This window comes from Oncorhynchus clarkii, chromosome 8, assembly GCF_045791955.1.
Source record: "Oncorhynchus clarkii lewisi isolate Uvic-CL-2024 chromosome 8, UVic_Ocla_1.0, whole genome shotgun sequence".
Lineage (NCBI taxonomy): Eukaryota > Metazoa > Chordata > Actinopteri > Salmoniformes > Salmonidae > Oncorhynchus > Oncorhynchus clarkii.
In genome coordinates, this window is record NC_092154.1 from 21,494,657 (window position 1) to 21,509,932 (window position 15,276).

Below are 15,276 nucleotides of genomic sequence, written 5' to 3' on the forward strand. Positions count from 1 at the left end.
AAGGTCTTCTCGTGTAGATAAGAATTCTAGCCAGTCTGAAGATATCGTTCATTCATTTCTACCAAGGAACAGACAGTCATTGTTCTAACTCTTGACCACATATACACACATTATATTCAGCACTGGGATCAAGAAAGAAAACTCATACATATACAGCAACATAATAGTATTCTGGTTAGTACATATACAGTAACATAATAGTATTCTGATTAGTCAGTCCTAATTGAAATGTATACATAATTAGTCATCATTGATAAAAAATTCCCTTAACAAAAGGTAAGAATGATTTGACTGTGTTTTGAGTGGATCAACTCATGTCCTGCCAGCTGAGTCAAACAGGTTAACACTTCAAACAGTAGAGTGTTAAACATGTGACCTACAGCAGTTAATCAGTTCTCTCCCATGATGTACGTAATGGTGATTCAACCCTGAAGGATGACTCCTATTAGCGGAGTGGGAGCTCTGCTTTGTACACAATATATAATATCTCACTATTTTACTGATGGTAGCTATTTATTTTGATTACTGTATAGTATGCATGTTTAATTGACACAGTCCTTCAGAACGATGCTGCAACATCTGTAATACATCCAGTATTTCTTCCTTCTATTGTTTGATGTTAATAAGATTGTGCTGTTCACATTCCCATGTTGGTGATAACCGTTATCACATACACAAGCCTCCATCATGTTACTATAGCAACCCCCAGAGAAGCCCATAACATGGTCATCACTAGTTTCTATATCCACAAAGTCATAACCCTGTCCATTTCATCAATTGATCTTCTTAAAATAGGATTTTAAACCTATTCCTAACCTTAACCATACTGCTAACCTTATGCCTAACCCTAACCTTAAATAAAGACCAGAAAACACATTTTGGACATTGTTGCAGTGGAATCTGACTTTGTGGCTATAGAAGCTAGTGAAAACCCCAGAACATGGATAGGTTTAATTATTTTATATTTTAGCTTTATTTAACTAGGCAAGTCAGTTAAGAACAAAATCTTATTTACAATGACATCCTACGAACAGTGGGTTAACTGCCATGTTCAGGGGCAGGACATTTTAAAGTTGTAACAACTTGTAGACATGTATTTGATGTTTATAAAAGCGTCTGATGTTTGTAATTGCCACTTTGCATTTTCAAACAGGATTTTCCCTTGTAAAAATGTATCAACCCCTACCAAAATGTCCATTAATAATAATAATTCACATTTCCTGTTGCTGCAGAATTATTTTCCTGCTCTAGCAAACTGGCTCAAATTAACATGCTACATTTGTACTGTTCCCGAGTGGCGCAGCGGTCTAAGGCACTGTGTCTCAGTGCAAGAAGCCCCACTGCTGTCCTTGGTTTGAATCCAGGCTGCATCACATCTGGCTGGGATTGGGAGTCCCATAGTGCGGTCCGGGTTTGGCCGGTGTAGGCCGTCATTGTAAAGAATTGATTTGCCGAGTTAAATAAAGGTTACACACACATATTAAAACACGTGATACATTGTCTTCATATTCTGAGGAGCATGGAGCAATCAGGTTAGTGCAGGCTGGAATCTGTCATATGGGCTTCCTGACTGTTAACACTCTCCTGACTAGTTATATGTAGAGTTCAAGTTTTAACCTGGCAGTTCTTCTCAGTCTGCATTCAACATATGTTCTGCTCCACCCACCCCAACGCCTCGTTTCCTCCCTGTTTCTAGACCATTACAGTGGGATCCTTCTCTATATCGCCTGTGGTGTGTCTGCATGGTAGAGCAAAGTGGTGTTTTATTTAGCTGGGTAATGTGTTTGGAAAAACAACATTCAGATGTAATTCCCTTCAGGAATTAAAATAAAACACAAACACTGGCACATCTGTGTTAACAAAACAAATATGGTTAACAATATATGGGTCGTTTCACGAAATGAGTGCCCTTTGATATTGATATTAAGAGAAATTGTACGTACACATTGAATTTTAAAAGCCTGGTATATTAAATGAAGTTCCCTTTCATATAGACCACATGGAAAATTCAATAAATCAGTTTTTGTTATATGAATAAAGACATGTTAAAGTGCCAAAATTCAGCATTTTGACCTGTCCCTCCATGCATCCTCTGTGATTTCTAGGAAGATTTAAAGTTATTTTCTTAAAAATAACTATCCCTCATTTTAAGGTCAACCCTGTTACGTGAACTGAACTACTTTTTGAAATATTTTTTCAAAGAGACATTCAACATCTAGTCAAATCCCAGTGTAAAATCAGGTGAGCAGGTTCTACTCTTTTTGGCTGACATTGAATATCCCTTTGAGCATGGTGAAGTTATTAATTACACTATAGATGGTGTATCAATACACCCAGCCACTACAAAGATATAGGCGTCCTTCCTAACTCAGTTACCGGAGAGTAAGGAAAGGGATTTCACCATGAGGCCAATGGTGACTTTAAAACAGTAAGGAAAGGGATTTCACCATGAGGCCAATGGTGACTTTAAAACAGTTAGAGAGTTTAATGGCTGTGATAGGAGTAAATGGAGGATGAATCAACAATCTTGGAGTTACTACACAATACTAACCTAAATGACAGAGTGAAAAGAAGTAAGCCTGTACAGAATACATATATTCCATAACATGCATTATACTTGCAATAAGGCACTAAAGTAAAACTGCAAAAAATGTGGCAAAGAAATAAACTTTATTTCCTGAATACAAAGCGTTATGTTTGGGGCAAATCCAACACAGCACATATTTTCAAGCATAGTGGTGGCTGCATCATGTTATGGGTATTCTTGTCATCGGCAAGGACTAGGGAGTTTTTTTTAGGATAAAAACAAACGGAATAGAGCTAAGCACAGGCAAAAGTGTAGAGGAAAAGATTTTACCAAGGCACTCTTCATATAATTAATTAAAATGCCTTTATTAGTATGGCATGTTCAATAGAAACAATGTTTTTTTTAAACCGACGCGTTTCGGCTACAAGGCTTCGTCAGGGAGTACTCAAAATGTATTTAAAAAACTAATTAAAAAAATACATGTCATTGACTTAATCTTTCTGGGTAAATCTCGGAGAGTACTCCCTGACGAAGGCCATGTAGCTGAAATGCGTCGGTTTAAAAAAACTGTGTTTCTATTGAACATGCCATACTAATAAAGGCATTTAAATCAATTATATGAAGAGTGCCTTGGTCCTCCTTTCTTTTTGATTACCAATTTACCCCTTTTACCAAAGAGCACCTTCTATCTACCAAAATGTACTATTGTGTACCTTAGTAGCGCTTCCCTTCCTCCTCTTTCTACTAGAAAAGCTTTTACAGTTTTGACTCAAATCGTCTTGAAAATCTATGGCTGACTAGCAATTTGACAGAGCTTCAAGAATAATGTGCAAATATTTGCACAATCCAGGTGTGCAACAATCTCCGAGACTTACCCAGAAAGATTAAGTCAATGACATGTATTGATTTTTTTTTAAATCAGGCTGTAACACAACAAAATATGGAATAAGTCACGAGGTATGAATACTTTCTGAAGGCACTGTACTATAGTATTTTTTTTAGATCTTGTGATGGGAAAAGGTGTTTTTTATTAAGTTGAACATGTGCTCTTTATTACAGAATATTAAAACTAGGTGAAATTTTAAAAAATCAAGTTACATTACTCAAGACACTTAATTTGCTCTACTTTGTCTGTATTGATGATAGGCCTACAGTAGGGTGAAATAGGGTATTTTCTGGATATTACGTATCCTTTTGCATAACCAATGCATCTATTTTCATTCGTATGAATAGCAGATTTTAACGGTTTATCTCCCTTGTCTAGCTCCAAAGAAAGAATCTGGTAGCTTTGTGAGATTCTCAAGAGTTTGCCTTTAATTAACCATAAAAAAACACACTTCACATTTTATCCTAGCTTTACTCTGGGGTAATTTAGACCAACCAAGATACACTTTAAAGGCCCTTTACAAATTCAACTTGAATTATTGTTTTGTAGAGCTTCGTGCTGAAACGTATTTTGTGAATGATCAGGGTAGCCTAGTGGTTAGAGCGTTGGATTAGTAACCGGAAGGTTCAAATCCCCCGAGCTGACAAGGTACAAATCTGTCGTTCTGCCCCTGAACAGGCAGTTAACCCACTGTTCCTAGGCCGTCATTGAAAATAAGAATTTGTTCTTAACTGACTTGCCTTGTTAAATAAAGGTAAAATAAAATAAAATAAAAAACATGCTGGTGATATTGTAGAATGTTGTGTAGGCATGACCGGTAGCTATGAAGGAGATTTGCATTTGTGGCCTTTCTTTGATTGGATTCTTATTTGGGTCAAAACCCAGATTCCTACTGTATGTCTTACAGGACTGCAGACAACACTGAACCTGATTTATACGTTTCCACACAAGGATATGAAAATATGAGTAGAGTATGTGTAATATAATCTTCATCCAGTTTTAAAAGAGACAAGAATCTATTTGGGTTTGTAACATAGATTGACCTGAATGACTGCTAAGATGTTCATGCTTCTACTGTTTGATGTGTAAACCTTCCAGCTAGATAAGAGGAATACATACCACTCATATACATTTTTCCTCCTTCTTGCATGAGAAGAAGACAAGGTAAAGGATGTGAAGACATCAGATGGTGAGTTCGATTCATATAACAATATGCAAATACATTGCTCTAGTATGAATTTAATAGATGCTGCTATTGAATAAAAAAAGGATTAGGTTTGATCAAACTTAGCTACCATAGCAGTGTCTTTGCAGTATGTCTGTTTACACAACTACAAACAGCTTCTCCTTTTTTTCCCAATTGAGTGATAAGATATTGCAGTCCTTGCTTGACTATGCCTCATCCTCTGACTAATGGGTATTTGAGATGGGCTCCAGCCTTTTACTACACGGGCCAACAGCACTAGATTCCAATATTGAACTAGGCTGAATGAAAGTCAAATCTGTTATTGACCATTTGAAATGTAGCCTATCGCAAAGTGTGGCTGGAGAACACTTTTAATCAATAAACCTGAGGCAAATGGCTCAATTTAACTATTAATCACCCCCGGCCAACTAGAGTGATCAATCAACAGATTGTGGTGCAGCATTGAGTTTTTTCTGTGTTATTTCAGTCCTTCCTTGACATACTGTATGTGTGGAAGCACTAGCACTGTTTAGTGTATGCATAGTTCATTTCTCAAGTTTGGTAGACAGGAAGTGTTATAAACCCGATTTTATACACAGATTGACTTATCGTTGGTCATTAAATTGGTTAAATGCTTTTTGCAAACAATTTGTTCCCATTAAAACTAATTCAAAGCTGTTTAGATAATTAAAGTTGAATAATGCATTCTTACTGAATAATGTAGTTGGTGCAAAAGCTTTATCCCAGCGTATATAGTACTAAATGCTCCCTCAACCTGGTACTAAGGTTATTGTAAAAGTACTTTGGTTTATTTTGTCTTGTAGCCAAAGCTAAAACCACACTCTCTGTGAAGACAGCCCAGCCCACTCAACCACGTAAGTAAACAGAAAACTAAATCAAAACCATAGGGACCATATTCAATCAATCGCTGAGCAAGAAATCTTGTTTGTATTGATAACTAGGTCAGTTTCTTTTTTTAACAGAAATGTGTATATATAGGACTTAATGAATTATTTATTTGCCTAAAACTTGAGTAGATAAGAGTGAGTGGTTTCAAGGTTTTGAATACATTTGTCATGCTAAATAGCCATCAAATGTATTTTTATTTATTCATTGTTTTGTCCATGGATCCTTGTCCATGGATCAGCCTTGTGAATGTCATGTTCTTAATGACTGGATACTCTCTTTTCCTCTGTTAGTGTCCTGTAAAGCTGCACATTTTTTTTTGTGAATAGTATATCGTGCATAATAATATATTATGATAGTGATTGGTTGATTACATGCCAGCATCAGTTATCTTTCTCATGCTTAATCAACACAAAACACTAGTTGACAACTGGAAATTGGATCTGTCAAATGGCATAGTTTTAGACAAAGGCCAGGCAGAATGACTTTGTTTACTAGGCAGATCAGTTCTGAATAAGCGTTCCTATGATTCCCTTTCACATCACTTATTATATACATTGGTTGGGAAAAATTCACAACCCATGAAAAATGAAACCAGTCACTCGTAACATGATTAGAGCTTAAATTTATGCATGGTAAAACTGCAATTACAGCCATGTCACTTTGTGTTAGTTTGAAGAGAATACGATTGAGATTATAAGCAGAGTTTGAAGAACGGGTGAAATGGCATGTAGAAAAATGTATTTTTCTCCTCTCACAGATAAAGCTGAGAAGACTGAGAAGAAAGCTGTGAAGGAGGCTAAAGGTACGTCGGCTCAAAGTATCAAATAACTCTTATTACTGGTACCTTTCCTCTTAAATGGTTGATACATTACTATTGATCTCCATTGATTATTTATGCTTGATGATTTTCCCCGCCTCTGATTTCAGAGAAAGAAGTGAAGCCTCCTGGTAAAGCAAGTGAGTAAATACCAATGCCTTGTGTCTGTGCTTCAAATAAGAGATAGGGATGTAGCAGTGGGTGCTGTTAGATTTAGTGCAGCCATGTTCACTAGGCCCCACATGGTGGTGCTCTGTCTAACCCAATGATTTTTTTGGTTGTCTGCTGCACTGACTATTGAGGATTATCTCAATGTGTGATCCTGCACTAGTAAAATCTAAATGTAATGTGTAAAAACGTTTACTGCTACAGTGTTCTGGAAGGTGGAATCATATGATTTGTAGCATTTTTTGTAAATAACTGCATATTTATACCTCATTTATACATATATCGCCTTGATAATAACCAATATAATCGGAATTAATTACTGTAGCAAATGTTTCCCTTGCAATTTTCCATTAAAATTATTATATGTTTCCAGAGATTGGGGCAGAATCTTCTTTAGCTCCTATTCATGACTAAGGTAGTAGCTATACCTTCCCCTTCACTGGCCAACACAATAAAACTAGGATTCAATGACTCTTTGCTGATATTGCTCTCTGGGGGGTTTTGGGGAGTAAATGAACCATGTTAATTGTTCACGGAGAAACATTTAGTTGTTAAAATAGATTATTCCTAGTGATAAATAGTAACAACACTTATTGGATTGATTTAAGTTAAAGCCAGAAGCTTCAAAGACATTAGGGTGATGTTCTATTGACTGAACTTGTGGAGTCTTGATATTCTAGTCCCATCTCTTCCTTACCCATATTCCAAGTCACTCTGTCCTCACGTGCTGTGTGATTTGTCTCACAGTGAAGGGACATCAAGCAATACTCAATCACTATCCTCAATATGATGACTATCTACTGTATGTATTACATTAAGGCAAAAGTGATTTACATGTATTTTGAGACCTGAGCTGCAATTACTTCATTTGAAATAAGGGTTGTAGTCATGCTTGTGTTCACCGCCATGGCCTTCCCACTCTCTGCACTTAAAGTTAGTTAAACATAGTAAGTATACTCTAACTCTTCTCTCTAAAGTAACTGTTGATGCATAAAAAAACAATCTTAATGTACACTGCTCAAAAAAATAAAGGGAACACTAAAATAACACATCCTAGATCTGAATGAATAAAATATTCTTATTAAATAATTTTTTCTTTACATAGTTGAATGTGCTGACAACAAAATCACACAAAAATGATCAATGGAAATCAAATGTATCAACCCATGGAGGTCTGGATTTGGAGTCACACTCAAAATTAAAGTAGAAAACCACACCACAGGCTGATCCAACTTTGATGTAATGTCCTTAAAACAAGTTAAAATGAGGCTCAGTAGTGTGTGTGGCCTCCACGTGCCTGTATGACCTCCCTACAATGCCTGGGCATGCTCCTGATGAGGTGGCGGATGGTCTCTTGAGGGATCTCCTCCCAGACCTGGACTAAAGCATCCGCCAACTCCTGGACAGTCTGTGGTGCAATGTGGCGTTGGTGGATGGAGCGAGACATGATGTCCCAGATGTGCTCAATTGGATTCAGGTCTGGGGAACGGGTGGGCCAGTCCATAGCATCAATGCCTTCCTCTTGCAGGAACTGCTGACACACTCCAGCCACATGAGGTCTAGCATTGTCTTGCATTAGGAGGAACCCAGGGCCAACCGCACCAGCATATGGTCTCACAAGGTGTCTGAGGATCTCATCTCGGTACCTAATGGCAGTCAGGCTACCTCTGGCGAGCACATGGAGGGCTGTGTGGCCCCCCAAAGAAATGCCACCCCACACCATGACTGACCCACCGCCAAACCGGTCATGCTGGAGGATGTTGCAGGCAGCAGAACATTCTCCACGGCGTCTCCAGACTCTATCACGTCTGTCACGTGCTCAGTGTGAACCTGCTTTCATCTGTGAAGTGCACAGGGCGCCAGTGGCAAATTTGCCAATCTTGGTGTTCTCTGGCAAATGCCAAACGTCCTGCACGGTGTTGGGCTGTAAGCACAACCCCCACCTGTGGACGTCGGACCCTCATACCACCCTCATGGAGTCTGTTTCTGACCGTTTGAGCAGACACATGCACATTTGTGGCCTGCTGGAGGTCACTTTGCAGGGCTCTGGCAGTGCTCCTCCTGCTCCTCCTTGCACAAAGGCGGAGGTAGCGGTCCTGCTGCTGGGTTGTTGCCCTCCTACGGCCTCCTCCACATCTCCTGATGTACTGGCCTGTCTCCTGGTAGCGCCTCCATGCTCTGGACACTACACTGACAGACACAGCAAACCTTCTTGCCACAGCTCGCATTGATGTGCCATCCTGGATGAGCTGCACTACCTGAGCCACTTGTGTGGGTTGTAGACTCCGTCTCATGCTACCACTAGAGTGAAAGCACCGCCAGCATTCAAAAGTGACCAAAACATCAGCCAGGAAGCATAGGAACTGAGAAGTGGTCTGTGGTTGCAACCTGCAGAACCACTCCTTTATTGGGGTTGTCTTGCTAATTGCCTATAATTCCCACCTGTTGTCTATTCCATTTGCACAACAGCATGTGAAATGTATTGTCAATCAGTGTTGCTTCCTAAGTGGACAGTTTGATTTCACAGAAGTGTGATTGACTTGGAGTTACATTGTGTTGTTTAAGTGTTCCCTTTATTTTTTTGAGCAGTGTACTTTAAAATGACTAAAAACAAATCAAAGCTGTGTAGAAATGATAATGGAAGTATATTCACACAGTTTCTTGACTGTCCAGCTCGCTAATAATCACTGTGCGCAGTGGTTAAGGGAGCTGTACTGCAGCGCCAGCTGTGCCATCAGAGTCCCTGGGATCGCGCCCAGGCTCTGTCGTAACCGGCCGCGACCGGGAGGTCCGTGGGGCGACGCACAATTGGCCTAGCGTCGTCCGGGTTAGGGAGGGATTGGTCGGTAGGGATCTCCTTGTCTCATCGCGCACCAGCGACTCCTGTGGCGGGCCGGGCGCAGTGCGCGCTAGCCAAGATTGCCAGGTGCACGGTGTAGCCTCCGACACATTGGTGCGGCTGGCTTCCGGGTTGGATGCGCGCTGTGTTAAGAAGCAGTACGGCTGGTTGTTTTGTGTATCGGAGGACGCATGACATTCAGCCTTCGTCTCTCCCGAGCCCGTACGGGAGTTGTAGCAATGAGACAAGATAGTAGCTACTACAACAATTGGATACCACGAAATTGGGGAGAAAAAGGGGTAAAAATAAAAAATCACTGTATCATAATAATCACTGTGCACAGAAAATGGACCTATATTCATAGTTTCTTGACTGTCCAGATCGATAATAATCACTAGACAGTCAGGGATCCTCGAAAATTGCAAAAACTATGGATAGAGGACTTTTTTTGGCGACCAAACAAATAGATTAGAAAGAAACACCTCTTTCTAATGGGGAAATAATACTCCTTCATTCCTTTATCCATCACAGTATTTTTTAAGGTCACCTGTATCATTGAAATACAGAGCCCATTTTCCCCAGTGGATTATAATAGACTTCCTGATCAGAATTCTCTGTCAGCACAGCAGTACATATTCCCCAAATCCCGGTAGTTCTCACAGGGCTGGAGAAGTCCCATTGGGATTGAAAGGGTCTACTCTGAAAGACCCTTCATATCCTTTTGGTAATTTATTTATACATTTTATTTTTATTTAACCTTTTATTTAACTAGGCAAATCAGTTAAGAACAAATTCTTATTTACAATAACGGCCTACCCCAGCCAAACACTAACCCGGATGACGCTGGGCCAATTGTGCACTGCCCTATGAGACTCCCAATCACGGCCCGTTGTGATACAGCCTAGAATCATACCAGGGTCTGTAGTGATGCCTCTAGCACTGAGATGCAGTGCCTTAGACCGCTGCACCACTCGGGAGCCCTGGATAGAGGAAATCTAGAGAGAGCCATCACATTGTGTATTTATATAAGGATAATATATACATTGGGTACCAGGAGTCTTTCTCCTCTCTCCCTCTCACACATGTATATCTCTCATTCCCTGTTTTCCCTGCCCTCATCAGAAGAATCTCAGACTGATGATAATGCCATGGACAAGAAGAAGCCAGGTTAGATGAATTTCTGTCTTAACTTTTTCTTACTGTGATAAACATGCAAAAATGCTCCTTTATAAAAAATCCTTAATTGATTCCTTATTTCCACACTGTATATTACAGGTCAGAAAGTATTGCAGTGTGTTTTAATGGTTGGAAAGAATGCCCACTACCCTTTGCGACCTTCCACCCCTGGTATGACCCCTGTGTCGATGAGTCCAGCCATGCGGTCCATGATGTTGCAGCAGGCGCAGCAGCAGAAAGCCAGAGCGGCGGGGCAGTAGACGAGCTCCTCACCTCCATGCTGCTCCCTCTAGTCAGTCTGCACGACAGCCTTAACCAGGATAATCAGGGACTAAAGGGGAAGGATGGATGGACAGTACAGTATTATTTATTTTTCTATGACCGGTCGAGCTCCCGTGAGTTAAGTCAATGAACTATTTTCCTTTACCTGTGGCTTTGCCGCTTTTGATCGCGCTCAGTGCTGAGTCCTTTGTGATCTATGTTTTTCAACAGATTTATTTATAAGAAAAGGAGTGTAAGTTATGCCTATGTATTACCTTAGGAAGCAAACGGAATTTATCATTTCTGTAAATTTCAACCAAATTCAATGTACATATGCATATAAATTGTAATTAGGCTCAAGTTCAATGTATATAATGTACATGTGATATCAACATCCTGCCATTTTCATTTGTTGAATAATTACTTCACGTTATCATTTTTTCATTTGTTACTTTTATCACAACATTCATAATGACATTCATAATGAGTTCAGAATGACAAAACATCTGTAAATTGATTTTAGGGGTCATACATTACCAATGGCACTGTGATTAAAATTTAGTTTAGTTTTTATTTCATGTTTTGATTCTGTTTTATTAAGGAAACAAATTGAACATGCTATACAATAACAAATTAACAATATAGCTCACTTTCTCCGAACATGTCCATGTCTGTATGCGTCTGTTGTGTGACATACCCTGCCATTATTGCCGTAACAGGAAATCCTAAGCCATTTTTTAAGACTATGGTAATAGTTGAGCATCAAATAAACAGTGACAATCTTCATAATCATTTTAGAAATTGTGTGCATCACAGTTTGATCATAAAAGAGGATCGATATTTGTATTTGTATAAAAATTGCTGAAATTTATATTTTAGATTTGAGTATATCTGTATTTAGAAAGAATATTTTTTTTTTTTTTTTTCAATATTCATCAAATTAGTTTGCCTGCCAAAGATGACAAGAAGTTTTCACCTACAGTAAACGTTTCTACTCCTTGTCAGATGTTATTAGATAAGGTATGTTAACACTAACTGTAGTTATCTGACCAGATCTGCATAAAACACATAGCTTAAGAACACTGCCTTATCACTCATTACACACACTGTAAAGCAAGGTGATGTTATGTTGTCATTTTTGTTTGATATGCTACTTCCATGTAAATAACTGCATCAGCTTGTATCTTGCTGCTTGGCATGTTGGTAAAGAATTGTGGGAAGATGACTATGGTACCATTTCTCATGGAAGCTCCCGTTGTTAACCAGAAAAACCTCTTCTCTCTCTCTCTCTCCTGTGAGGAGTGTGTGTGTGTACTGAGAATGCAACACTAGAGGTCAAGTCAATGACTGTCCACACATGTTGTTGTTTTTTTACAACTGACAATGATTCTCGTGAGATGGTGTTATGATGTCATCATGTGATATATAGGTGTGGATGACTTTATCATCGCTGTCATGTTACTATCATGGCGCTTGCTGCCATGCGCAGCAGCCTACTGCTGAATCATGTTCAAGTAGGAGTGCCTTTATTCTGATAATGGTGCTGCTGCGCTGAGTCCAGCGTATCCATTGTTGTCTTACTCAACTAAAGACTGGTGTCAGGAATCCATGTTTCAAGACCATGTGAAAGAAACTATTGGGCCTGAGATCAGATGTCCTTTATACAGTAGAAGGGAAAATAAGAATGCTCAGTAAGTGGTGGCTTGAGAGCCCATACTGTGAAAGCCTGGTTACCTTCTCTATTCAGCTATTACATTCCCATCCCTGCCACTCCTGTCATTTGCCAGCTTTGGTAAATGACAGGAGTGGCAAGGAGTGGAATGTTAGCTAAAAAGACTGGTACCCAGACTATTGAAAGCATGAGGCCGAGAAACTCTACTTTGTTTTGACTGTAGCTGTCTCAGCCTGTTGTATGGTATCTACTATCTATCCATACATTTTGCAGTGTCACATGCATCCACAGTCCGCAACAACAGCTCAACAAAGTATTGTAAAGTAGGCCAAAGGAAAACATCTTGACTTTGAAGTTCCAGTGCACCATTTCCTGTACCACCAGGGGAAATGCTGCTGTCTGTCTGCTGTGTGTTGTTTTCTGTGGATCTGACTGATGGAGGCAGAGTCCCCACACTTATCTACAATGAAACAACAACAACAGAGATTACTCTAATTATATATTTTTATAATTATAACTATGTCTTACCTTTCTATTCTTTTGTCAGAGAAACTTATTTACTCTTGGCAGAATGGACTTGTTGGTTGACTGCTCTTTCATTATGAGCTCGGTCACACCATCATACCTTCCCAGTCATTAAGTATAACAAAGCATTGACTAGACAACCGTACAGTATGATGTTTAAATACCTGATGTTTACTTGATTTACAACATTGCCCCTGGCACATTGTGGAATGTCTTGACAGAATACAGACCTCAGATATACATGATTAATAAGCACGGATTCTGTGCTGATTATGTTAGCTGTAACAATGTCATTTTAAAGACAATTATTCACAAACTAAATATATTTTGGGTTGTTTTGTTCTTTTGGACGATTCATTTTTGGTCATTTCCTGTGTATTATGCATGACTATTATTTAAGAAAAGACCAAACATTTGTCAGTTATTGTCTCTGGTTCTATGTCTCAGTTACACTCTGGTGAGCACTGTAGGACTTGAAATATTAGCTTTAATCATATCTCAGTCAGACATCAGTTTAGCTGTAAAGGATGGATATAGATAGCTTTACTATGAGATGTGTACGCTCTGTTGATTTGAGACTTCCCATTTATACAGAAGAGTTTCCTAACATGCACAGAGGAAAACAAACTCTCAGCCTTAAATATCAGATATGTTCCCAAAGACTAATTACATCCCAGATTAATTGTCTTGCCAAAAATACATACTTTATTTTGAGCTATTCCTTTTTATAGATATTTATCTTGTCAATGCTCCATTACTAGATTCTGAGACTATTTCTAAACTATGTTTGCCTTCTGTAGTTACTGTATGTTCTGTAATTGATCACATGATGCCATTGATGCTGTTCTTAAGTTGTAGTTTGTTGTTGTTGTTGTTGCAGTTTTAACAAAGTTCAAACCATTATTTAAACAGCAACGCAACAACACATCAATCAATGCCCAGAAATATATATTTAAAGTATGTTGTACATGGTGCATAAAACAACTGATAACTGATTTTTTTAAAAGCATTTATCAATTGTTGCAGTATTTATAAGAATGTATTGGTTTTTTTGTTTTCAGAACAATGTGCTCTTGACGTATTTTGTTGTTAACCTCATTTCTGTGTATGCATTTAGCAAAACGTGGACTGCACATGGCAATGCAATGTTAGCGTTACAAATCGAGTAAACATGTCAAAAAAATAAAAAATAAGTCTGTTTGATTTTGTTATGGGCGTTCCTCCAATCCGCCAATCCATGTCTTCTAGTCATGGAAGATTTATTTTTGTGTTAACCACTTATAACCTCTTAAGGATTAGCCTAACTTTTTACTTAAAATGACATACCTAAATCTAAATGCCTTTAGCTCAGGCCCTGAAGCAGGGATATGCATATTCTTGGTGCCATTTGAAAGGAAACACTTTGAAGTTTGTAGAAATGTGAAAGGAATGTAGTAGAATATAACACAATAGATCTGGTAAAAGATAATACAAAGAAAAAAAATACATACTTTTTTTTGTACCATCTTTGAAGGAAAAAGGAAACCGCACACTGCTCTTGATAGTATCACCGATCTTTAATAAGCTTCCGTATCGGCCACACGGCCTTCGTCAGAGCTTTTGGGATTTTTTGAAAGTTGCACCATTATGTGGACCTGGCCCCTCCCACATCCGTTCTACACATCGAAGAGGGTTGGAGGCAAAGGAAAAAGAAATAAGTGCTACCAAATATAACAATATGCATTTCATAAATATTACAAAAGTGTATAAATAAGGTGTATTAAACACGTCTGTAAAATCTGAATAAGGACATAGCAAGTTTTCATTAGTCATAGGGTACATCATACGACCCAATGTTATCAAATTCTGAGGCCCAACAGTGGGTATAAAGACTGTTGATCACGTCAAATCCTCTTATGTCCATTTTCCCCTGTGTAACAGCAGTCCTTATAGACAGGGACTAATATTGGAGGGGCTAAAACAGCAGCGGTAATACTGTTTCTGCAACAGAGGGATAATCATACTTGACGTTTTCATTGCTTTTGTTACCACAGTTACAAGGAAGGCAACCTTATGTTCTGCTATCGAGTGCTTCCCTCAATTGCAGATGTGTTGTTTATCTGAAACTTTACCACACAAGCAGCCTTTACGACTCCCAGGATACATAGTCCAATCCCAGGCCTGAGAGGAAATAAAAACAAGGCAATAATAGAGTCCAAATGTCGTATCTTAATTTGACCCAGTTTCTCACAGCAGGAAAATACTCCTGCAGCAACAAGAAATGTGAATTGTTATGTGGATTATACTTAATAGCCATTTTTGTAGTGGTTT

At 38.8% G+C, this 15,276-nt stretch overlaps 1 protein-coding gene across 1 annotated transcript in view; it reads left to right on the forward strand.

Annotated features, from left to right (window-relative positions):
- LOC139415096 (microtubule-associated protein futsch-like) overlaps positions 1-14,156 on the forward strand; it is a 95,749-nt gene extending 81,593 nt beyond the window's left edge. Inside the window, exons 88-93 of the mRNA XM_071162908.1 lie at positions 4,570-4,602; positions 5,424-5,474; positions 6,266-6,310; positions 6,436-6,465; positions 10,455-10,499; positions 10,608-14,156. Of these exons, the coding sequence (XP_071019009.1) occupies positions 4,570-4,602; positions 5,424-5,474; positions 6,266-6,310; positions 6,436-6,465; positions 10,455-10,499; positions 10,608-10,768 (365 nt within the window). The 3' untranslated portion in view covers positions 10,769-14,156. The remainder of the gene's footprint in view (positions 1-4,569; positions 4,603-5,423; positions 5,475-6,265; positions 6,311-6,435; positions 6,466-10,454; positions 10,500-10,607) is intronic.
- The last annotated feature ends 1,120 nt before the right edge of the window (positions 14,157-15,276 follow it).